The 22,156-nt window shown below is 40.9% G+C and overlaps 6 protein-coding genes across 6 annotated transcripts; 3 read left to right on the forward strand and 3 right to left on the reverse strand.

Annotated features, from left to right (window-relative positions):
- The first annotated feature begins 3,622 nt into the window (after positions 1 to 3,622).
- EAE97_009134 (uncharacterized protein) lies at positions 3,623 to 6,428 on the forward strand. The gene is made up of 2 exons (XM_038879649.1): positions 3,623 to 4,925; positions 5,009 to 6,428. Exons 1-2 carry the CDS (start codon positions 4,558 to 4,560, stop codon positions 5,178 to 5,180), a joined length of 540 nt encoding a protein of 179 aa, XP_038729662.1. The 5' UTR covers positions 3,623 to 4,557; the 3' UTR covers positions 5,181 to 6,428.
- Positions 6,429 to 9,482: 3,054 nt separating this feature from the next.
- Positions 9,483 to 11,272, reverse strand: EAE97_009135 (uncharacterized protein; the record flags this gene model as incomplete). The annotated part of the gene is made up of 5 exons (XM_038879650.1): positions 9,483 to 10,456; positions 10,514 to 10,717; positions 10,804 to 10,859; positions 10,912 to 11,116; positions 11,173 to 11,272. The coding sequence occupies 5 exons, from the start codon at positions 11,270 to 11,272 to the stop codon at positions 9,483 to 9,485; spliced, it is 1,539 nt and encodes a 512-aa protein (XP_038729663.1).
- A 508-nt stretch (positions 11,273 to 11,780) lies between these two features.
- EAE97_009136 (uncharacterized protein) lies at positions 11,781 to 12,706 on the reverse strand (the record flags this gene model as incomplete). The annotated part of the gene is made up of 6 exons (XM_038879651.1): positions 11,781 to 11,807; positions 11,864 to 12,175; positions 12,228 to 12,251; positions 12,316 to 12,441; positions 12,504 to 12,552; positions 12,624 to 12,706. 6 exons carry the CDS (start codon positions 12,704 to 12,706, stop codon positions 11,781 to 11,783), a joined length of 621 nt encoding a protein of 206 aa, XP_038729664.1.
- Positions 12,707 to 12,834: 128 nt separating this feature from the next.
- EAE97_009137 (uncharacterized protein) lies at positions 12,835 to 17,716 on the forward strand (the record flags this gene model as incomplete). Its single annotated transcript, XM_038879652.1, has 2 exons — positions 12,835 to 12,877; positions 12,936 to 17,716. The coding sequence occupies 2 exons, from the start codon at positions 12,835 to 12,837 to the stop codon at positions 17,714 to 17,716; spliced, it is 4,824 nt and encodes a 1,607-aa protein (XP_038729665.1).
- Positions 17,717 to 18,524: 808 nt separating this feature from the next.
- On the forward strand, positions 18,525 to 20,489 carry EAE97_009138 (uncharacterized protein). Its single transcript, XM_038879653.1, has 3 exons — positions 18,525 to 19,389; positions 19,459 to 19,831; positions 19,895 to 20,489. Exons 1-3 carry the CDS (start codon positions 19,128 to 19,130, stop codon positions 20,286 to 20,288), a joined length of 1,029 nt encoding a protein of 342 aa, XP_038729666.1. The 5' UTR covers positions 18,525 to 19,127; the 3' UTR covers positions 20,289 to 20,489.
- A 44-nt stretch (positions 20,490 to 20,533) lies between these two features.
- Positions 20,534 to 21,434, reverse strand: EAE97_009139 (uncharacterized protein; the record flags this gene model as incomplete). Its single annotated transcript, XM_038879654.1, has 2 exons — positions 20,534 to 21,295; positions 21,381 to 21,434. 2 exons carry the CDS (start codon positions 21,432 to 21,434, stop codon positions 20,534 to 20,536), a joined length of 816 nt encoding a protein of 271 aa, XP_038729667.1.
- Positions 21,435 to 22,156: the final 722 nt, after the last annotated feature.

The following is a 22,156-nucleotide window of genomic DNA, read 5'->3' on the forward strand; positions in this document are numbered from 1 at the left end:
AACGCAACGACTATGTTGTGGCGATACTCGTAAGTGATCTTGTTAATAAGTAAATGCTTATTGTAGTGAGGTAGGAGGTATCTTGACTTGTTAAATTGTATCCCTGATCCTGTAGGCCAAGGCATTAAGGCAGAGAAAAAAGATCAACATGTTCAACATCATCATCGCTGCACCACTGCTGTCATCATACTGATAATAGCCTCCAATAGGATGGTATAAGGTTTATCACCACTTTATGTTGTCTTAAATGGATAGTAGAGCCAGGGGTTGTTTTCAGGGTCCTCTGCATTTAGTAATTCGTTTTAAATCGTCGAGGAAGATTTTGCAGGGAAGTATTTCTATGGGATCGGCAACGTGAGAAAGGCGGAACATCATGGGGACACAGAATTTGTTTGATGAGCATTGAGCTTGGATAATGTATGTTCCGAGGTTTGGAAATCATGTTCGAGGAGGGGTTAACAACTGACAGCGAACCCGAGTGAACTTGTCAAATTGTTAGGACTTGAAAGCTGTATGGCTTCATTGAGTGTTAACTTTTGACGCTTTGAAGAAGCGATCCGATTAGAATTTGACATGAAACTTGAACAGAGGGATTGGAGCGCCTCTTCCTACTTCCGAGGAGTCGTAAACGCTCGGCATCGGAAACAGTTTCATGATTTGTATCCTTAGTTTGTTGATCTGATCTTCCAACGTCTTATTATGCCGCTGTAAATGGAAATGATGATGAGCGGGGAAAATCTCACGATACTTGTGACTCGCAAGTAGTATTTGGTAGGATAGGATACGTAGGGATTCTTATATCGGTACGTACGGCACTGCCAGTCATGTCGTTGGGACCCGTACCAAATCAAAATCCCGGCGCTTCAAGAGATTAGCGGTCTTGTCTACCTTATTTGTATACCTCCTCTATCACTCGTTACTACTATAAGGGGCAAAAATGGTCGTTGATCTTCTCGAGTTGAGTGCTTAATTGAGTATAGTAATCATGAAATGCTTGAAAGCCCTTGATGTTTTTGATGCTTAATGCTTGTGGAAGAGAGTGGCTTTGATTGATCCCGTGCGTAATTACATCATGGCGACGTGGGTCCCTTTTTGTGAGTTCGGAGTTTCTAAATTTCTTAACCTACCGTTGAAAAAGTGTGTTGTTATAGTGAAACCTTTTGAGAAGATTTGAGATTTTAGTTCAGGGGTACTCGTACACAAATACACTTTCGTACATTTATGTATAGGATCCCATAGAAAAGAGAGGAGAATCGAAAGCAGGAGAAGGGGTCAAGGTTTTAATTTTGCTGGAAATGCTGGGTATATTATATGACGGACAGCAGTTTTAAGTATGAAATGACAATGATGTTCACGATAACCTCAGAATGAATAGGATCGTCTTACAAGTTACAAGCCGAGTAGGATTATGGTGTGATTTGTATTGGCAGATCTTAAAGAGGCTATTATCAATATGTTCTTGCAAGATGAAGTGTTGATTTTGGTAAAACTATTTCGATATCAGTTTGAATTCGCTTGACCTTTCATAAATAATTATGACCACTGACTTGATTAGACTACTTTACTAGGTCTTCACTTACGCCGCCCGCATAAGAATAAGTAAGGAGGAATGAAAATATATCATCTGAAATGTCAACAACTAACTTCACTTGAACTAAGTGCATATAAACGTTGTCAGACTCTCCATAATTCCATAATTCCTTTACGAAGTTCTTCTTGTTTTGATCTTTGCATTGGGTCTCGCAGCATCCTACTCTATCCGATCTCTCCATATGTGCGTGTAGTGTAAGTATCGCTGATTCATCGTAATGCTGGTGACATAATGGTGTTTCCATAATATTTCTTCATAGCCTTGTGATTATATACTAGTATATCCAATATAACACTGGAAATGTTCATTTCTACTTCCCAGCAGTTTAACAAAGTCAAAGTGACACACAGTTGACTACGCGTGAACACTGAACTCTTGACTAATAAAACGTCGAACTCACCGAGACGAGCGAGCAAATTACAATCAAGTACCGAGTGCTCTTGATCTGTGTGTGCTCAAAGTCCACTGGAAAGGAAACAGGACACCCACAATAAATCCAACCCATGAAGGGATAAGCCAATTTAACCTAACCCCCCCCCACTCAACTCTTTTAGGAAGACTCCCAAAATTTGCATCGACAAAAAGATTTTTTTGAACCCCTTCATCCATGATTCCTTAACCCGACTATCTGGATATCACAACTAAGGAAGCCTTTTAACTCTTGCATACAGGAAGCGGACGACGGCCGGCGTTACGGCACGTTGCATCTACCTAGGAACGTCTTAACGATCCTTCCATTGCATTTTCCTCTTTACTTTGCATGATGAGGTGGATACTTAGACATGTACACTATTTTATATTCAAGTATGATCATTGGTGACACTCCGTAGGTGGAAAAGTTGTTCCTTGAGTAACACGCACGTTCTGAACACATCAACATTTCCCTCAGTACACTTCATTTACATCGCTGTAGTTTCAAATTACTTCGTAATAATGGGCATGCTGTAGTGTCACTCACAACTGCTAGCCATGATGATTTAATAATTTGAACAATAATATCTACCGATTGTGCCGTATTGTGCTACGTCTCTATACTCCACCTAAAATGTGCTCCTTTTGATTAAATAACAGATAGGGTTGCTAAGTCACAACCAGCAATGCAATATTCTTTTCAATACACACACGCACACACACACACACTCTCTCTCTCTCTCTCCGTTTTCAAAAAGTAAGGTTCTGACCGTTGTGTCAAGAGGTCCGGGATCATTCTCGGTCAGGGGTGGATCAAGCATAATTTGTTGTGGCATAATTGGCACTTCGGAATCTACCAGAGAAGTAAAGCGTCACATAATCACAGGTGTTAAGATCTGCAGCGACGTATCCTAGTGCTTGACGGCTTTATCAGGGTCCACTACAACTTGCAAAAAGAGAGCATGGGAGCCAAGCTAGGGAGAGACACCGGGCATGGCAAGTTGGAAAAAGCTGGGAGGGGGAGAAAAAGTAGAGAAGGATGCTGCCCGCCGCCCCCTCGGCTTAAGTACTTTTTTACTTCTTTCTATTGAATATGTGAATACGTGAATATATAAAGCAGACGAATGAATAAATTTTATTACATAGATCTATGTGAATTTAATGTATATAGCATCGAATCTCTCTGTATTCGATGTTCAAGATTCAACAGTCAGTAGATGTCACTAAAAATAAGAATCTAACTCGTCATTAAAGGAACTCTACCTCGCAGAATGATTCAGAATATGATTCTTTACCATGTGGTGTATCAATCTCCTCAATATGGAAAGTGTAGGGATATACTTGAGTACGTACCATACTGAAGTAATAAGAATTATGAGAGTGATATAATCGGGGTTACTCGAAGCTACCCCTTCATTACAACCTCACTTGAATTAGCTTTGTGCATACTACACAAGTACATCTAAGCTTTATGTTATTCAAGTTCTATATATCATCTACTGATTCAAGTCATTTCATGATGTCGTGACAGGAAGTAGTTCCAAGTACCGGTACGTATCTAATATCGACGACATACCTCCTATGTGAAACGAAGAAGAGATCATCTAGCTATTCAACAACCTCATCACGCACCGTTTGATATTCATCTAATTGCTTTACTGGTTTATACACCATCACCATATCTACCTGAACCCTTCCCTTCAGTCTGTCCGTACAAATAGTCCATGTCATCCAACCATATTGTGAACAAATGAAAATTATTCATTTCCGGATTGATACACCTCGTCTCGAAGTTGTATCCTCTTTGGTCTTAGCTTTCCACATTTATCCTCTCCTCCATCGTACATTTATTTCCCTGAACCAAGTTAGTGATAGTAAAAGGATACCGATACTCTTTTACTACACTGGGCTGGCAAATCTTTTGGTGTCACGGCGGATTTTTTGAATGGATACATTACACAACACTAAAAGTAACCCCAATATACTCGAACCTTCCCAACCATAACCTACCACACATTGCACCACACACCTTTTCCCACTGTTTTCCACCAAAAATCTCTCTTTCGGAAGAAAAAAAAGAGAGAGAAAAAGAAGAAAGATTCCTTTTTACAAAACATTAAAAAAAGAAGAGATTCGATGCAAATTATTTTTGCTCGTAGCTCTTCTGAGCTTTCATCCTAAAAGAAAAGAAGAAGAAGGAAAAAAAAAACAATCAAACTCCTATCAAAAAGTTTCAATTTTATTCGATTTCTCTTCTATTAGCAAAAGATACCCCATTATTATATTTTTGTACTACTACTGCTGCTGCTACTACTACTACCACCATCACCATCTCTTCGAATCCAATCACGAACATTCTCTCGGAGCCAATACCCATCGCTTTCTTTTTGGCAACGCCATCTCATTACATTACCATACAATACCACATCAGGTCTGCCAGTAAGACATCCAACTCGGCTTAAGAAGTTGTTGGCAAGAAACTTGACGTTCTGTTTAAAGCTGTACATTTCAGCCTAGTCGAGCATCCAGCTCACACCTCACGACTCCCTTTAATCATGGCTTCACCAACTGAAGCAACGGTTCCCGCCATCCCACCAACGTCCTCCTTGGAACCCAGTACCGCCAATCCATCACTGGCCGACTCTCCATTAACAAACGATTCATCAAGCACATCTTCGTCCGATGCAAATGGAGGAAGCACGCCAGCAAACACCTCTGCTAGTCGTACACCTTCGATCAAGAGGCCAAAGCTTGGTACTAGAAAGTCTAGCGGTACCATAATAGTACCGCGCGAACACCCGCGCGTGGAATTAAAAGAAGGGGACGAGGTTTTCGACGAGGATGATGCAAGAGCAATGAGTCCAAGGAGGAACAGTGAGGATTTGGAGAAGATGAGTCAAGATGCCAGAGCGCAACTCAACGAGTATGTTATCCTCCCTTCTCACCCGTGAATACCACAGTCCATAAGGAACATCAAACAATACTAACTCGGTACCTACCATAAAGACACGCTAAACTTCTTCAACAATCTCTCCTCGAAATATTTAATCGAATCGAAGCTGTCAAAGAGGAGCACGATAAACTTGATAACAACAACAAATTCTTACAGAAGTACATCGGAGACTTAATGTCCACGTCTAAGATTACATCTACTGGTGCTGGGGGCAGAAAGAAATAGCCACTAGCCGTGGAAACCAAGGAAATAGAGGAGGCATGTCGGAAAAGGAAAGCATCGCGGCATCAAGGCTGGTCAAGTCGAAAAAAGAACAAACATACCAAAGAGGACCGAGAGGTATGACATGATGCGCGGGACCAGGAAAAAGGCGAACCAAATATTGATACCCCTCAACTACACACGATCACACACATCCCGCTTTCATTTACGACTCATGATTTTTCTCCATAATGATCATTGCAAAGAGCTTGCAAAGAGATCACAAGAAAGATCACTTCCACCTTACTACTTTACGACATTATCCACTCATTTCCTGGTCTCCACACAAACACATACGTCCCATCTTAAATAACACAGCTGGCTGTACATCAACACCGGCATCAAATATCTGCTGCAACGACGACGACCAAGCGACTCAGGGGACGAAGATGAGGAGGCATTACAACGGCGTACTTTTCGGTTTGGGGTTTCTGGTTCAATCTAATTCATCGAACATTCCGGGAGCTTTATCTCAGAACCTCCTTTTTTTATTACTCGGTTTGGGCACTTGCTTTCGTTTTTGGCAATGGGGGGTAGGCTCCATCATGGCATTATTGGCATGGCTTGGCATTTGTGATTTTTCTTTTTGGCTTCTATGATGACACTGCATTTGGAACTGGCTTTGGCATCACTTTCATCATTTATCATCATCAGCGACAGGCGTTTAATTTCTTTTTTGAATTCAAATTCTTTCGTTCCTCATTTGGTATCCTCAATTCGACGAACACATACAAATCACACATACTTTTTACGGGAGAGCAAAATCAGCAATGCTTATCCTCTGGTTCTGTGGACAAAGTCGCGATACAACACGATACCACACCATACGCTCGGAGTAAACATTAGACTGGGATGCACAGGATGGATCGACCGAAACCCGGAGAAGTGGAGAGGGAGGTGAAAGAAACTGAGCTGATTCGAAGAACATTCGTATTGTTATTCATGAATAATCAGTGGGGATAGGAGGTGCAATCATGTTTTGGGGAGTAAATGGAATGGTTGGGGTTCGGGATAGGGTTTTGGAAAGTGGTTGCTTGAGGAGGAGCAGAGAGGGAAGAGAAAGTGTGTATTATAGATGCAGTACAATACAACACAACAATACAAATTTATGGTTTAATGCAATTGTGAGCTGTGGAATGTAAGTTGTGATGTTGGGTCTGAGTTTGACGAGAGATGAGTAGGAGCCCGGATTCTATTGTTTCTGGAATGCGTATAGTATAACATATGATATTGAGATGGCTATTATCCTGATGCATGCCACATGAAGGTACTTCTTCAGAATATTAACCCATCACCCTCCACCGAACCAGGTGTACGTACGCTCGTCTAACTAGATTTGATTTCCTTTGGCCAACGAGACGTGCCAGCCTACGGCGAAGTGAAATGAAGGTCTTTAAGTATCATGAACACATATAAGCACTACACCTCCTGATCTCCTCACTTTCGACCATCATAAGGATTAGATGGGTTGCGATAAGATGGGTAAGATATGATTATGAATACCCACTTGACATCACACACACACATTGTATACTAGGTGCTTGAAGCTGTGACCGAGATATTGCAAGGAGACGTATTCTTTCTTGGGTTCCACCATATCATCCTATCCTATCCTATCCTATCTCATCTCAACTCAACTTTCTGTCAAATTTTCCCGAGCACTTTTCTTTTCGTCTTTCAACCACGCTCAAATCCCACTGCCGTCCAAGGTAAATCCTCAACTTCTCCTTTCTAACCTCCAATCTCCAATCCATTTCCCTCACCCACTTCCCCTTCTTAAAATATTCCTTCCTCTCCTTCTGCAATCTCCTCCTCATATGTCCTCTCATATCCTCTTCCATGCCCTTTTCAATGTTCAATTCCCGTACAATTCCCTCACGTCATGTTCCTTTCATCCTTCACATAGCGAGTACCCATAATCCCACCTCTACCAATGATTTCCACACATGAAGTATACACATCCTCATCTACTACCATTTTTCTTCATAATACACAACAAGCCACATATACCCTCACTTTTATCCTTATAAGTCAACTACCCCACTTTCCGACCACCCCCTGTTTCCGACCACCTAAAAAAATCATGTTATCTATACTTAAAACTTTAATAACTCAATAATTATTGAACTTTAATAAAATCACCTATAAAATCACTTTCTATAATATTAAAACTATTATTTCCTTTAATTTTATAATCTTCTATTTCAATTTATATATACTTTATAATTCTAATCTTTATAAATTTTGAATTTAAAGATATTATAATCTTTTACCTTTTTCTAAATAATACTTTATTTAATTGATATTTTAACTTTCTAATTTTATTCTTTATCTCTAAAAATTTATAATTCTTAATATCAAATTCTTTTATAATTTTACAAAATAATAATCTTTATATTAATAAATCGATTTTTTTTTCTTGAATTATTATATTTCTATATTTTCTAATATCAACTTTTTTTAAGGGGTTTTTTATTAAATAAATAATGAATATATATTTTATTAAAAAATAAAATTATTATTAGATTTAGGATTAAATAATAAAATCTTTTTATTATTATTTTCAAGTAAAAGTCAATTTATAAGAGATTTAGTTATATTTTTGAGCCAAAGATTATTAATTTGCTATTTAAACTTGATATTTTGAATAATTAAATCTTTTATTCTAACCTTTTAATAGCAAAAAAGAAAATTATATTTTTTAATTAATAAGAAATCAGATAATAAACTTAATTTATTAAATTCAATTTGATATATACTTTTTAGAAATAAGAATACAGATAAATCAAATGATTATAATATATATAATATATATAATAAAAGAAATAAGAGATATATATTATTATTAAAGTATTCTAATATAAATATTATAGTTTTATAGCTTTTATATTTATCCAAAATAAGAAGTTTTGAATTTTCTAATTAAATAAAAATAGTTTAAGGAATATAAATCTTTTTCAATTATTCTAAAACTATAGTATTTATAATTTATTTATTTTTTATAACAATAAAGTTCTAATCCTTAAATAGAGTTAAATTAATTGGAAATTATTATTATTGAATTGATTTTCCTTTATATATTATAAGGAAAGTAATACTTTTTTTATTAATTAAAATGCATTTTATAAAAGAGATCCAAATTCGAGATTTAGATTACTTTTTTTGAATAAATCTTTGATTAATACTTTTTACTATTAATCTATTAAAATCCTAATTCTTTATTATATTTATTTTATTCATATTTTATTTATTGGTTAATTTAATAGTTTTAATTTCAGGGATTATGAGATTCTAAAATCATTTCTTAATAATATTAGATATAATACTTAAAACTTGTATAGAATTGATTTGATATTACTTTTTAATTTTAATATTAAAATATCTTCGAAAAAAGCTATATATTTATTTCTTTTTAAATAAGGGATTCTCTCTTTATATAATAAAAAGATATTCTGTTATCTCTTTGATTTAATAATATATAAAACTAATATCAAGAGCTTTTTATATTAATATTTATTCTACTAATCGATTCTTCTGAATTGAAAATAATTTTTGAAGTATTTAAATATCTTTTTAATATGAAATTTTATTATATATTTAATTATAAAATGTAATATATAAAATACTATAATCCAAGCTAGCTTTTTATATACTTACTTTATTTATAATTACTCTAAAAATCTTTGTAATATCTTTTTTAATATATTTATTCTTTATATTATAATTATAATAATATCAAAATTTCAAATTAATTGATTAAAGTATTATTGAGTTATTCAAAGTATAAATTTTATAATTACTTAAAGCGATGTGGTTTTTGAGGTGGTCGAAAAGAGGGGGTGGTCGGAAAGTGGGGTAGTTGACTTAGTATATAGAATATAACATAACAATCACATATCACTCTAAGAACTTGCCAATAATATTGAAAAATTATTGATTATTGCCGGGTATACTGCCATTCCTACTTTCACTCAACTAATCGAATCAACTGAATAAACAAGTTCGAATCTCCGCTGAAAAGAAAATAATAACAATCAGGCAAAGAAAACAACGACGATATTAACAATGATAGCAATAATTGTATGACAAGAAATCAACGCATCAGAACCTCACGCCATGATTGGAAAAAACAAAAACAAATGAATGCTAAGCAATACTCAGTCCACCAGTGCCCAAGTCTCTTGGGGTCCTCCCTCAAACATGATATAAACTCGAACTTTGGGCTACACATCATCCCCACGTCCTCTCCATGGTTCGTTGATGGCCTTAAGCATTATCAACGGCACTCAAAACTCTTCTTTCAATATCCTTTCCCCTCCCATTCCCACTGGCATTCGATTGCCTCGAGACCTTTCTCAACGAGGGAGAGGATCTTGGCTCATCCTCATCATCAATCGCCTTTGAAGATGCGGGAGTAACGTTCCTTTGTCTTTTAGTGCCAATTACATTGGTGGATGTAAAAAGATTAGACGTTCTTCTAGATGAGCCATCGCTTGCAGTTCGCTGATTGTTAGGGCCAGTGATTTCCGATGGGGCTGCTGGACTTCGACTTTCATTTTCCTTGTTGGCGCAACTCATCGAAGAAGAGCTCATTCTTCTGGAGTCACGGAGTCGAGCCTCTTCAATTTGAGATACTAGTCCTTCGGGTGCATCCAGTGCACCGATTGCGCGTGGTATTGGTACACGATCGCCGGGGCCGACTCTGCTAGATCCCCTTTGCAAAGATGACTGTCGAAGTGAAACTGTGTTTGCCGACGTCATTTCAGATTCATTCTGTGGTGTGTTAACAGGTACAGGTGGCAATAATGCTTCACAGAGAGATTCGTATGCGCCGATACTCTGCATGTCATTATTTCGAGATGCCTTCTCGATTATCATAGGATCTGATACATTTCGAATACTACCTGCCTGTCCACTAGAATCACTTGAAAGATCTGGCATAGAAGTATCGGTTGAGACTCCTTGACGACGCCAGCCTGCAAAGGCAGGACGTGCTGAGTCAGAAGTGAATGGGTCGAAACTTGGAGGTTTTGAGAATGGTGCCGCTGGTGGTGGCATACAGTTGGACTGCGAAGACAAGAAACCAATGTTTTGTGACTTCCGTGGAGAATGGGCATGAGCCTCGTGATCCTCTTCAACCCTTTTTGGCGATGGATGCTGATTGTAGATAGGTGCAACAAGAGATACCTGACGCCACATGGTCGCATTTGGCCATGCGATTGAAGAAGCTTCCAAGACGTCTAAGAGTTGTTAGGTTGATAATCTGTCATGATCGAAATGACAATTAATGGATATACCTAATGGAGCATGTTGAAACGAGAAAGCTACTAAGTTCTTGATACGCTCGTATGGCATAGAAATATTATCTCTTGGAATACCTTCCGATACCACTACCTTTACACGCCCGAGGTCGTCTCCCGGGTTCCAATAACTTTGCGATAGAAGTTCTCGATGGAAGGCAGGAAACTCGAGTTTTTTGCAATCTCCCTGTTTATCGAGCTCTATAGGTTGTTAGATGATGCTGGCTCTCGATCATTCCAGTATGCTTGTACTAGGTACGGGTGAGAAAGAAGAATGATTTTATTACCAACACTAGTTTCGAGAACTGTTGGCCAGGGGCCGTTTCGATGAAAGAGCTTGGTACTTAAGACTAGTCAATACATCTACTTGCCTATGATAAACGGTTGAGGCCTACCCAGCGATCTGTCCATCCACAAATACACGAGCTTCAAACATAACATGTTCCGCATTTCTATTGCTGATGTGTTGTACATAACGGCTGGCTTCGGGATTTTGCCAAGAATGGATAGAGATTCGGAAGGGCTCTCCAGCAGCCAAGCTTGGAATGAAACAGGTAACCGTAGGCATTAGTAGAGCAGTGCTCTGAGAATAATGGACTTCTGCGATTGCATCAGTCTGGAAGACATTGGCCTCCAGTTTGGAAGCAAGTACTTACCGTGGTCCTGAACAACTTGACAGGAAGTTTTAAACTCTTGCATTGGGATCTTGCATAATTCATGTGGAAACATGAGAACATCCCAATTCTGATAACGCATTTTGAATGGATTTTAATCACTAAGAATCAAATATAAGCTGATAGGTTATGGCATAACCACAAGCAAGTATTGAAGCAAATTTTGAAAGAAAGAGAAAGAAGGGCAGCAGTAATAAGTTCTTAGATCTGAGGATAGAGCAAAAATCACGCAAGCTTTATCCAAGTAAGGAATCTGGCTAGAGAAAAGATGATTTGGTAAGAACATCGCGTTTGATTGATTGAGGAGGAAGGAACGACCTAACGACCTAAATACCAGTGATTCTTATCCCCCTGTTTGATATGTCCACCAGATTTCATCAAGCTGGATATAACATCCCACGCCCTTACCCGAGAGGAAAATTCACTACACTATCTCAAAATACTTTAAGAAAGGCACAATTTGCCATGATCGTAACTACTATGAGAAAAGGGCTTGGAGTTGATGAAGGTTGAAAACATATATTGCTTCACAATGAATGTCCCTCAGAACTTGCTCAAATTGATATTCATATGTACATAGCCGCCTTCCTTTACAATGGATCGCCAGCAGCTCTTGCCTGTTCTTCGTGTCAGTAAAAAGCAACTTGTGGGACTCGCAAATATCGTAACTCACCCTAACTGCAGTTGGGCCACCCAACTCTCTCTCAAGTCCACCCTCAAATTCTCTTGGAGCGGATTGCTTATCTGGGTACATCATGCCCACGACTGTGCAAAGTCCCAACACAGATAAAATAAAAAGGCCAAATTGAAATCCAGCCGTTCCAACCTTTTGATGTGTGTATTCTTCTGGTGAAAATATGCCCAAGATGTCATTATCCTCATGAACTGGCTCTCCGTAATTTCTTCGCTCTTGCTTATCCCACCAGTCGGCATTAGGGTCACGGAATTGACGCTTGATTCTGGGTGGGTTGATATATCCTCCGTTCTTTATGCTGTGTTAGTCTCCATTTCAGAAATCGAAGTCGGACTGCACTAACCATGTTAGGATCTTCAATATCGGTCTTCAGCCTACTTTGTCAGTCTATGCTTCCCCCGAAACAAACAGCTGCGATCAAGCAGACTGACCAATGGTAGAACTGGGCCGCTGTGGGCAGCTGCCTGGCTGGCACATCTTTGTGATATGAGGGTTGTTTGACGTGGGATGATGGAAGCTCGCAGTGGTCGCGCTGCCGCAATTCGTCGGGAAAACATCTGGGAGTTATTAATCAATAAGTCGGGGTTAATATAATTAGGGTAACATGTATATGGCGTACCTTGAATGAGCCTCCGCAGTTGATCGCAATTGTTCTTGGAGGTCGTCTTCTGTCACTTGTAATCAGAGGTCGACGGGATGTTACTCGTTCGGTTAAACGTTAAACTAGTGGCAGTTGGACGGAATCTCGACGCGAAGAAGGTGTAGTTTCTTCGTACTTCCTTCTTCAGCACGTAATTTTTGTACAGCGAACGATAAAAGCATCTGGGTATGCTCAAATTTTATATGAAGGATCCTTATGATGTACGGAACCTTACGAAGTAGTTTTACGATTTCAAATGAAAAGTTCATGAAGTTCAAGGTAGTGTCTAGCCTCCCCTCTCGTAAAAAGTATGACAACCGCGTCAGAAGCTCCCGAGAGTGAAAAAATCTTTGGTAAGGGCAATAATTGAAAATCTTCTCAACAACTTAAAATTAACATTTTTGATATCAGATATACCTCCAATTGAAGATGTGCTACAAACCCCGAAAGCGAATGGACATGCGATTGAAAATGGAGATGGAGAAGCACCACCGAGCAAGAGGCGGCGACTCAGTAGCGAGACAAAGACTATACAGAAGCGCAAACCCGAATCGCCTCCCTGGAAAAAAGTCTTAGCAGAAGGTCCAACTTCTTTTACTGTCGATGGAAAACGCAAATCAGGCCGTGTGAATCAGATACCATTGGAGCTACAACCTCCGTCCGAGAAGAGGACAACGCGGGGTGCGGCGCAAAAGGCTGTCACCTCGAAAAGTAAACATGGAAATGGGAATGGTATTCACTCCTCTCTAAATCGAGATACATCCACACCCGGAACCTCTCAAGCTTCCAAAAAGTCCACCAGCCAAAATGTATTGAAATGCCCAGTCAAACTATCAACATCGCCAAAGCGCTCGCATCGAAAGTCCATACCTTCGGAGCAGAATTCGACACAAATACGATCCAGCAGCAAAAAATCTACCATTTCTAAAGAACCACAGTCAACGCCTTCAAATTCGAGGTTGCGCCGATCAGGTCGAGCTTCTGAAGTAATTCAGAATGACCTTACGAATTCATCGCCAGCAATAGAAGCAGAGAGTATGGCAGATCAAACCCCAAAATCCACACCAACAAAAATTAGACTTCGAGTCAAGCCAGCGGCCGTCCCTGTGGTACATCCAAGGTCGCTTCCGGTACCGTCAAAATTTGGGTCTTTCGATGAGTTCTGGGAGCAGGGTCAAAATATACCAGTAGAAGCAGGTGGCTTGTATAGCGCCGAAGATGCGGTGATTTTCACCGAGGAAGATGCCAAGAAAGAAGCCCATACAATTATACAGCTTGAGGATGCGGTGGAACGTGGTGTTTTGGGGACTTCATTAAATCGTCCTGAGAAACAAGACCCCATGCCACCGCAGTATGCCCACCAAGATCATCTTGTAAGAGCTGCCCTACACTTCAGGATGCTCATGATCAGGGAACAAAAAGAGCATTTGAGGCTCGCGAAACAACTGGCTGAGGCATGCAGAGATGAATGGACCCGACGACAACCAAAATCTCATGAACAACTGGAGGCAGAGGAAAGAAGGGCGTCTGAAGTGCGTTATAAAAGCGTCCTCAAGAGTCTTTTGGGTACCTGGGAAAATGTTAAAGCAGAGGTCAATCGGCGGCGCCTAGTTGAATGGGAGGCACAGGAACAAGCTCGGGTACGGAAAGCCCTCAACGAGGCTGTGGATATTTCTACGCAAAAGCTTCAGGCTCGTAGAGCGCAACAGGATTCGGATGAAGACACTGAAGAAGAAGATAATGAAGACGGGGATGCAAATGATGATTCCGATAATGATGACAATCTAGATTCTGACCCTAGTGACGACGAAGATAATATGTCCTCTTCGGAGTCGGAGGCCGACGAAGGGAATACCAAACACGAGGATGAGCAACTTACTGTCGATGAATTGCGCGAAAAATACGCCGCCCTACCAGATATTGTGCCAGCCAGCGATGACAAAGAAATGGCTGGAAACGGCAGCGAAGATGAAGACATGGAAAGCGATCCTTCTATAGACATGGACGACGACACGGATTCCAGCGACGAAGAGGATGATAGTGATGAGGAAGAGGACAATGACGTGGATGAAGGGAGCCGTGCTGATCTTCTTGGATTTCTTTTGCCTTCCGATATCAAAGATCTTGAAACGAGGCAAGCTAAGTTGGGGCCCGTTGCAGAAGTAGTGGAAGCTATGGACGAAGGTTCAACTCCAGTCGTACCAGAAGACGCAATGGATTTAGATACCGAGGATAGTGAAGTCCCCTCCATACCCAATGGAGAATCTGTACCGCCTTTAATGAATGGAACATCCAAAAAATCATCTCTGATCGAAGAACTGTCCACAAGTGAGCATCATGATTCATCTAGCAAGGTAAATGAATTGTTATCTGCACATCAGCCACAAGAGGTTTCAGCGATGAGTCCCGATCGAAGCAGCCAGCCCACTCCTAGAACAACCGAGACTAAGCCTTCAGAGGTGGATTCGGCATCATCTGTGGATCTTCACCAGAGTAGTCGCCGCAATACACAAAGCGCAACTCCTCAACCTGCAAACGGACTGAAGACTCCGGTTCCTTTTCTCCTGCGTGGTACCCTTAGAGAATACCAACACTATGGTTTGGATTGGCTTGCCGGTCTTTATGCGAACAACACAAACGGTATCCTAGCGGATGAGATGGGATTGGGGAAAACAATCCAGACCATAGCCTTATTAGCTCATTTGGCGTGCGAACACCAAGTCTGGGGCCCGCATCTTGTCATTGTACCCACAAGTGTTATGCTCAACTGGGAAATGGAATTCAAGAAATGGTGTCCAGGTTTCAAAATCCTAACCTACTATGGGAATCAAGAAGAGAGAAAACGCAAACGTGCTGGCTGGAAGGATGATGATGCTTGGAATGTATGCATTACATCATACCAGCTTGTCATTCAGGATCAGCAAGTGTTCAAGCGACGACAATGGCACTACATGATTCTTGATGAAGCTCACAACATCAAGAATTTCCAATCTCAAAGATGGCAAACTATGTTGAATTTCAACACTCGAGCGCGGCTGTTACTGACCGGTACTCCTTTGCAAAATAACTTGACGGAATTGTGGTCCTTACTCTACTTCTTGATGCCCTCGGATGGAAGCGAGCAAGGTGTTGGTGGTTTTGCAAATTTGAAAGAATTCCAGGACTGGTTTAAGAAGCCAACAGAGCAAATCTTGGAGCATGGCAGGGAGCAAATGGATGATGAATCGAAGGCAATCATTAGCAAACTGCACAAGGTTCTTAGACCTTACCTTCTCAGGCGATTGAAAGCAGATGTCGAAAAACAAATGCCCGGAAAGTACGAGCACGTTGAATTCTGCCGTTTGTCCAAAAGGCAACGTGAGCTTTACGATAGCTTTCTAAGTCGAAATGATACCAGAGATACCCTTGCATCAGGTAATTATCTTTCCATCATCAATTGCCTGATGCAACTGCGAAAGGTTTGTAATCATCCAGATCTCTTCCTAGATCGACCTATTATGACTTCTTTTCCAATGGAAAAGTCTGCAATCACCGACTTTGAGATCAAGGACCTTTTAGTTCGCAGAAAAATGTTCCGCCAAGAACCTATGTCTAGAGTTAGCTTGGATTTCTTGAATCTCGTGCCCGTGAAGCATGAATACTTGCCTGGCATCTTGGCCTCCGAAATCAACAGACTCAGTGCCCGACGTGCCCTGGAAGTGATGAGGGAGGCTCAGCGTGCAAGAGCCCAGAATGCATTTACCAACCTCGACCCTTCAACAGTCAAATCAAATCTGGTGTATTTGGAAAGTGCTTCCAGGTGGGGACGATTCGAAGAGCTTCAGCATTGCGTATATCTCAATGCACTCCGGCGACAACAGAAACCTATCTATGGTAGTTCCCTCATTGCACGTCTAGATCTTCGTCTTGATCAGCGTCCACTACAAGCGAAGCCTAGGCGACGAACCAAGTTGATAGAATGGTTGGAGGAGTCTTCGCCGATTATGCGTTCAATGGTTCCGACGTTTACCTCACGTTCTCAAGACCTACATACAACCATACAAAAATTTGCTTGTGTAACTCCACCGGTAGTGGCGCGAGACATGAACTCAGTTATGTTCACACCCAAAGGTGTAAGTAACTTTCAAAGCACCGTCGCCACTCGAGAAACAGATCCATTTCATGAGGCACGCATGAGACTATCCATTCAATTTCCGGATAAGCGTCTTTTGCAATATGATTGCGGTAAATTACAAACTCTGGACAAGTTATTGCGCAAACTGCAGGCCGGCGGGCACAGAGCACTAATATTCACTCAAATGACAAAGGTGCTTGATATTCTTGAGCAATTTCTCAATATTCACGGACACAAATACCTACGACTTGATGGAGCTACCAAGATTGAGCAACGACAAATTCTTACGGATCGCTTCAATAACGATACTCGGATTCTTGCTTTCATTTTATCCAGTCGCTCGGGCGGTCTAGGCATCAATTTAACGGGTGCGGATACTGTTATCTTCTATGATTTGGATTGGAATCCAGCCATGGACAAGCAATGTCAAGATCGTTGCCATCGTATTGGACAGACACGCGATGTTCACATTTATCGTCTAGTCTCAGAACATACTATCGAAGCCAACATTTTACGCAAAGCAAATCAAAAGCGTATGCTTGACGATGTCGTTATCCAAGAAGGAGAGTTTACCACGGATTACTTCAACAAGATGAATGTACGAGATGTCATTGGAGAGGAAGAATCTAGTCTTATGGATGGTGATGCAGCAGCTAATGCAGCCATGGATCGAGTATTGGGTGGCCCTGATAATGACAAAGATGTTCGACGTGTTTTCGCTCAAGCCGAAGATCGCGAGGATGTCGCTGCAGCTAGAGTCGCCGAACGAGAAATTGTTCAGACCGACGCAGCTGATTTCGATGAGAACGCAGCTACAGCATCTGCTACTCCCGGTGGCACGGGAACTCCTGCAGAAGGTGGCCCAACTCCTGGTGCCGATGGAGCACCCACCGTTGAGGACCTCATGGAGATTGATGAAGACGAACTCAATGCTTGGAGCCAGCCCGTGAAAGCAGTGGATGAATACATGCTGAAATTCATGTCTGTTCAACTAGCAAATGCGCCCATAGAGTTGCCAAAGGATAAGAAGAAGGGCAAGAGGGGCAAAGACCATCGAGATCGCCATAGACGAAGGTGAGGAGTTTGTTCACTTTGGGACGATTCCAATGAAAAGTAAACAAACTACTTTGTAATTTATTGATTTACCAAATATTCATAAGCGCGTGTTTTACTAGAACAGGATTCAATTTCTATATGAGGAAAAGGACGGCGTTGCAGTGAAATGGAAAGAAAGTTTTAGTTTATTTTATTTTATTTCAAGGTAGCAATGGCATTTTATGCATGAGATGGAGTTTTATAGCGGATGTTATCATGGCACAGCTTCGGTTTCACTGATTTGATATGGGAGGATTGGAATTGCACAAGGGAGGAAGGAGGGGTCAGTGGATGATGAAGAAAGAATGAGGTGTTGTATGTAAAATTAAATTATACGTGGTGCTCACCTCACATTTGAGATGATAGGAATAGAGAAGAACTCAACTTTGAAGTTGTAATCATGATGATCAAGTAATAGTAAAAGTACCTAGGTAGATGGATGGGTAGGTTGATATGATATGTAACTAGTTCAGATGAGTAATCAATAAATCAATGGATCAATGGATCAATGGATCTGTGCAATGTAGATCGCGATGACTTTATCGGATCGGATATAAGACGCTTAAACGGAAGGCAGACTGGCATAGGTATGGTATGTAAAGTATGTAACTAGGCGTGCCATGTAGCTTTTGATCCCAACCTCTTTTCTTTTCCTTCTCTATTGGGATCTCCTCTGACTCTCTGAGCCAATCATTTTTATTGATTCTGACGGGATATCGTACTATCATCGAATTCTTCATCGGACTAATGCCGGTACACAGATACGTAGGTGGGAGGGGAGAACATTATCTAATCATTTGAGAGTAAGTGAAATATCTTCTCTTAATCATAAGTATACATACATACATATACAAATACATACATCCATACATCATATCACATCATATCAATTACATACCCGTCCTTCAATTCGGCTTCCACTCCCATCCTCGCTCTCCTTCCTTCCTTCCGTTGTGTTGCACGGAGATATCTCCGCTTCCATAACCTTGAAAGTCCCCATCCGAACATTCCGATTTCTTTGGGCGTCGATTGAGCTGAAATTGGAGTAAATAAACTTCATTGCAACTACCAGTACAGGATTGATTATATATGATTTTTCATTCATTGGTAGTTCTTCAAAGCTATCAAGATATCATTATACCATACTACTTCTATCATATCTACTATATCGTCTCACATATTCAACAAACTTTCTCTGCAGATTGGCTGAGACTTCGAATACATATCTCTCGAACCTTGCTTAACTTTGACATACACCCCAAAAAAAAGATCACGAGACATCAGTATTTTATCTCAACTCAATTATATATCAAACTTACTTCTACAATCTATATAACTGTCCCTGTAAAGGGACTATATAAATCATTCCAAATTCTACTCGAATAAGGAACAAAATGAACGCAACATCCTCTCTCAATTTCCCACTTCCAACCACCATTTCTCCAGCATTCGAAAAATGGAGTCACGAGACCATTAGAGCTACTGCTTTCTTTCTCATACCCACCGAGATTCTCTATTTCTCCATTTATTTCTTGCTCAAGGGGCAATATGGGAAGTACAAGAAATTATCGGCGGTATCTTTAGTTACATTTTGGTTGAGTAGTTGGATGAATCCGATTTCTTGTGGCCCAGTAGCTGCGCTGAGGAATTTCGCTGGTTCGTATCTCCCATCTTCACAAAATCGTGAGAAACCCAACAAAACTACAATGTGCTGATTTCGTCTAGTTGCAATTGCGACCCTCAGACTCTTGGATATATATGCTCGACACCGCTCACTTCCTCAACTCAGGAACGATCCGCCAACATGGAAACACGCACTTCTTCTCCTGACGGAAATGCGCTATGAATCCTTTACTCCAAATTTCGTTCGTGTTCCTCGATCTCAGGAAACTTTCAATGAACCGTTGCAATTCGCAATCCACGGTGCCATTTTCTGTGCTTTGCAAGCGTTACCACAGGATTGGGCATTGGTTCTGGCGTTTGAAGTTCAATTAAGTATTTACATTATCTGGACAGCCATTCAGTTATTAGTAAGGTACAAAGGTAGCCCTGCCCTTTTTGGAAGATTGTATGCTGTAGAAAGTTTAGGGGATTTCTGGTATGTCATCCAATTTCCAAATTTGGAAACTTTGAAGTAGGAACATAAAACTAATAACCCCAGGTCGAAAACATGGCACAATGTATTTTCCGCCCCCTGTGCCTCTCTCGCCTATGATCCCATTCGTCAGACTCTCCCAAAACTAGGTGTTTCGATCCCAATTGCTCGATCGATGGGCATCTTAGCTGCTTTTTCACTAATGGCCGCTTTTCATGTATATGCTTTAGCTCCTATGTTAACAGATAAAGCACTTTTCCGCATCGGAACATTTTTTGTGCTGAATGGCTTTGCGACGGTGGGAGAAGCGATGGTTTGGGGAAGAAAAGAGAGTTGGGTCAAGACTGGATTGGCGTGGGTGACGGAAATGAGTTTAGCAGCCTGGACGGCAGATGCGTTGGGCATTCCAAGGGGGGTACATGGTATCAAGTGGAGGGACATTTGTGAGGTGAAGATTTAGTGGATTGTTGGGTTGGGGTCGACGGAAGAGTATCTTGATGAAATGATGAAGTATCATCCTTGGAATTGTCTTTGGATGATAATGCGGTTGGGATGGAAAATGCAACGTAATGAACATGAATAACAACACAGATATGAATACGTAAACATGATTTTATAAGTTCCTAACCATCTTCTCAGCGATAAATTTCTTCTCACTGCTTACCATCCCCGAAATCCACGCTAAGAAATAAGAATCCCCTCACCTCACAATCCCCCAGCTCTTCTCTCACTCTCCTCCCACCCTCCTCTCCACACCTCAAGTTCCCGCTCCAGATTCCCCATCTTCTCTTCCATCTCCTGACTTTTCCTCTCGGCTTCTTGTCTTTTCGTCTCCGCCTCAGAAATCTCGCGCTCTTGCGTCTCGATTAGTGATCGATACCAGGTTGTGGCATCTATGATTTTTTCGAGGGCGCGAGTTAGTTTTTGGAGGGAGGCGATGGTGGATTCTTGTTCGTCCCTGTTTTCGCGGTAGAGGGTGTGCGGAGTGAGGAGGCGTGCGGTTTGGTCGCGGTTGGATGAGGTGGGGTGGGTGGTTTGGTGGAGGTGGTGGGTGAGGGTGGGAGTGCAGGTGCAGGTGCAGGTTTTCTGGGAGGTTGAGGAGGGGGAAGTGATGGTGCGGGTGGAGGGGGAGGGGGAGTGGCTTGGAGTGTTTTCCTGTGGGCGATTGTAGCTTGTGGGGATGTGGGAGATGATGGGTTTAGAAGGGGTAAGGGGTGGGAGAAGGGATCTTTTGGATGGTGGGGTTCTTCGGGGAGTAATTCCGGGATGGAGGTTGAAGGATGTAGGGGATTGTGGAGGGGTAGGGGGAGAGATGGGTTTCTTGTTGACGAAATTGGGGTCTAATAGGAGAGACTCGTTGAAGAAAAAGGTGAAAGGTGGAGTGCTGGCGCGAGGGAGCGGATTGCTAAATTGGCTATTGGGTTTGGTTGTTGAAGAAGAGGTTTTTGATGATGAGGCTGACTTGCTCTGCAGTGAGGAGATTGGATTAGTTATTCATTTCTTGGATATATGAGAGAAAGGGAGAGGAACGAGAAGGAGAAGGGGTAAATACCTCACTCTCAGAACTACTATCGTCTTCTCCATAACTAAACTGATATCGTGCCATTTCGCACACAATCTCGTATATGAGAATTGATAATTTAGTGGTAATCTCTGTATCCTCCGACGTATAATAACATAAGCCACGATCAATGATAGGTATGAAGATCTGAGAGGAGGAGAAGGGGATTATATACACTATGGAAAGTTACAGAAGATGGATATAGAAGAAGAAAGAATATCGATTTGTAGAGTGTGTATTTTTGTCTATAAATAGGTATATTCCGCTTGGTACTTTTTGATGCGCCTAGGGATGAGGAGGAGATCGAACGGGATACTTCTAGATTACTATTCTATTGTCTTACGCTTTGAGAAGTTTATTGGATATTTTGGTTTCATCTTGAGATATATGGAGTGACTTTTGGTGTGTGGGGATGAGAACTGGAGGGAAGTTTGTGGATACGGGTTTATTGATGAACTGATGTATCTCGCGTTGTCCTATCGCTTTTTGAGGTTTTAAATACGATGATTACATCCATGCTGTGAATCAGATGAGATGCATTGAGTTTACTTATATGTGATGAGATGTATACAGGTCCTGTAATAGAGAGTAGAGATTTAATCACGCGAATTCATAGTATCCAAGCGAAATGCATACTATGTAATAGACGAAATAACTCGTAAATGGTATATCATGAATTGCATCAACGAATGTTAATTTCCAAATCGAATGGGGAAAATCTCGAGCTTCATTGGATGCGACACTCCAAAAACTTGATTGACGATGAC

This window comes from Botrytis byssoidea, assembly GCF_014898295.1.
Source record: "Botrytis byssoidea strain MUCL 94 chromosome Unknown BBYS_020, whole genome shotgun sequence".
In the NCBI taxonomy this organism is placed as follows: domain Eukaryota; kingdom Fungi; phylum Ascomycota; class Leotiomycetes; order Helotiales; family Sclerotiniaceae; genus Botrytis; species Botrytis byssoidea.

Excerpts from the sequence above, each read along its gene's own strand:
- EAE97_009134 (XM_038879649.1), top strand. The coding sequence starts at position 4,558 with ATGGCTTCACCAACTGAAGCAACGGTTCCCGCCATCCCACCAACGTCC. Across the intron at positions 4,926-5,008 it reads GCCAGAGCGCAACTCAACGA|ACACGCTAAACTTCTTCAAC; the intron begins GTATGTTATCCT and ends CCTACCATAAAG.
- EAE97_009138 (XM_038879653.1), top strand. The coding sequence starts at position 19,128 with ATGAACGCAACATCCTCTCTCAATTTCCCACTTCCAACCACCATTTCT. Across the intron at positions 19,390-19,458 it reads TGCGCTGAGGAATTTCGCTG|TTGCAATTGCGACCCTCAGA; the intron begins GTTCGTATCTCC and ends GATTTCGTCTAG. Across the intron at positions 19,832-19,894 it reads GAAAGTTTAGGGGATTTCTG|GTCGAAAACATGGCACAATG; the intron begins GTATGTCATCCA and ends TAATAACCCCAG.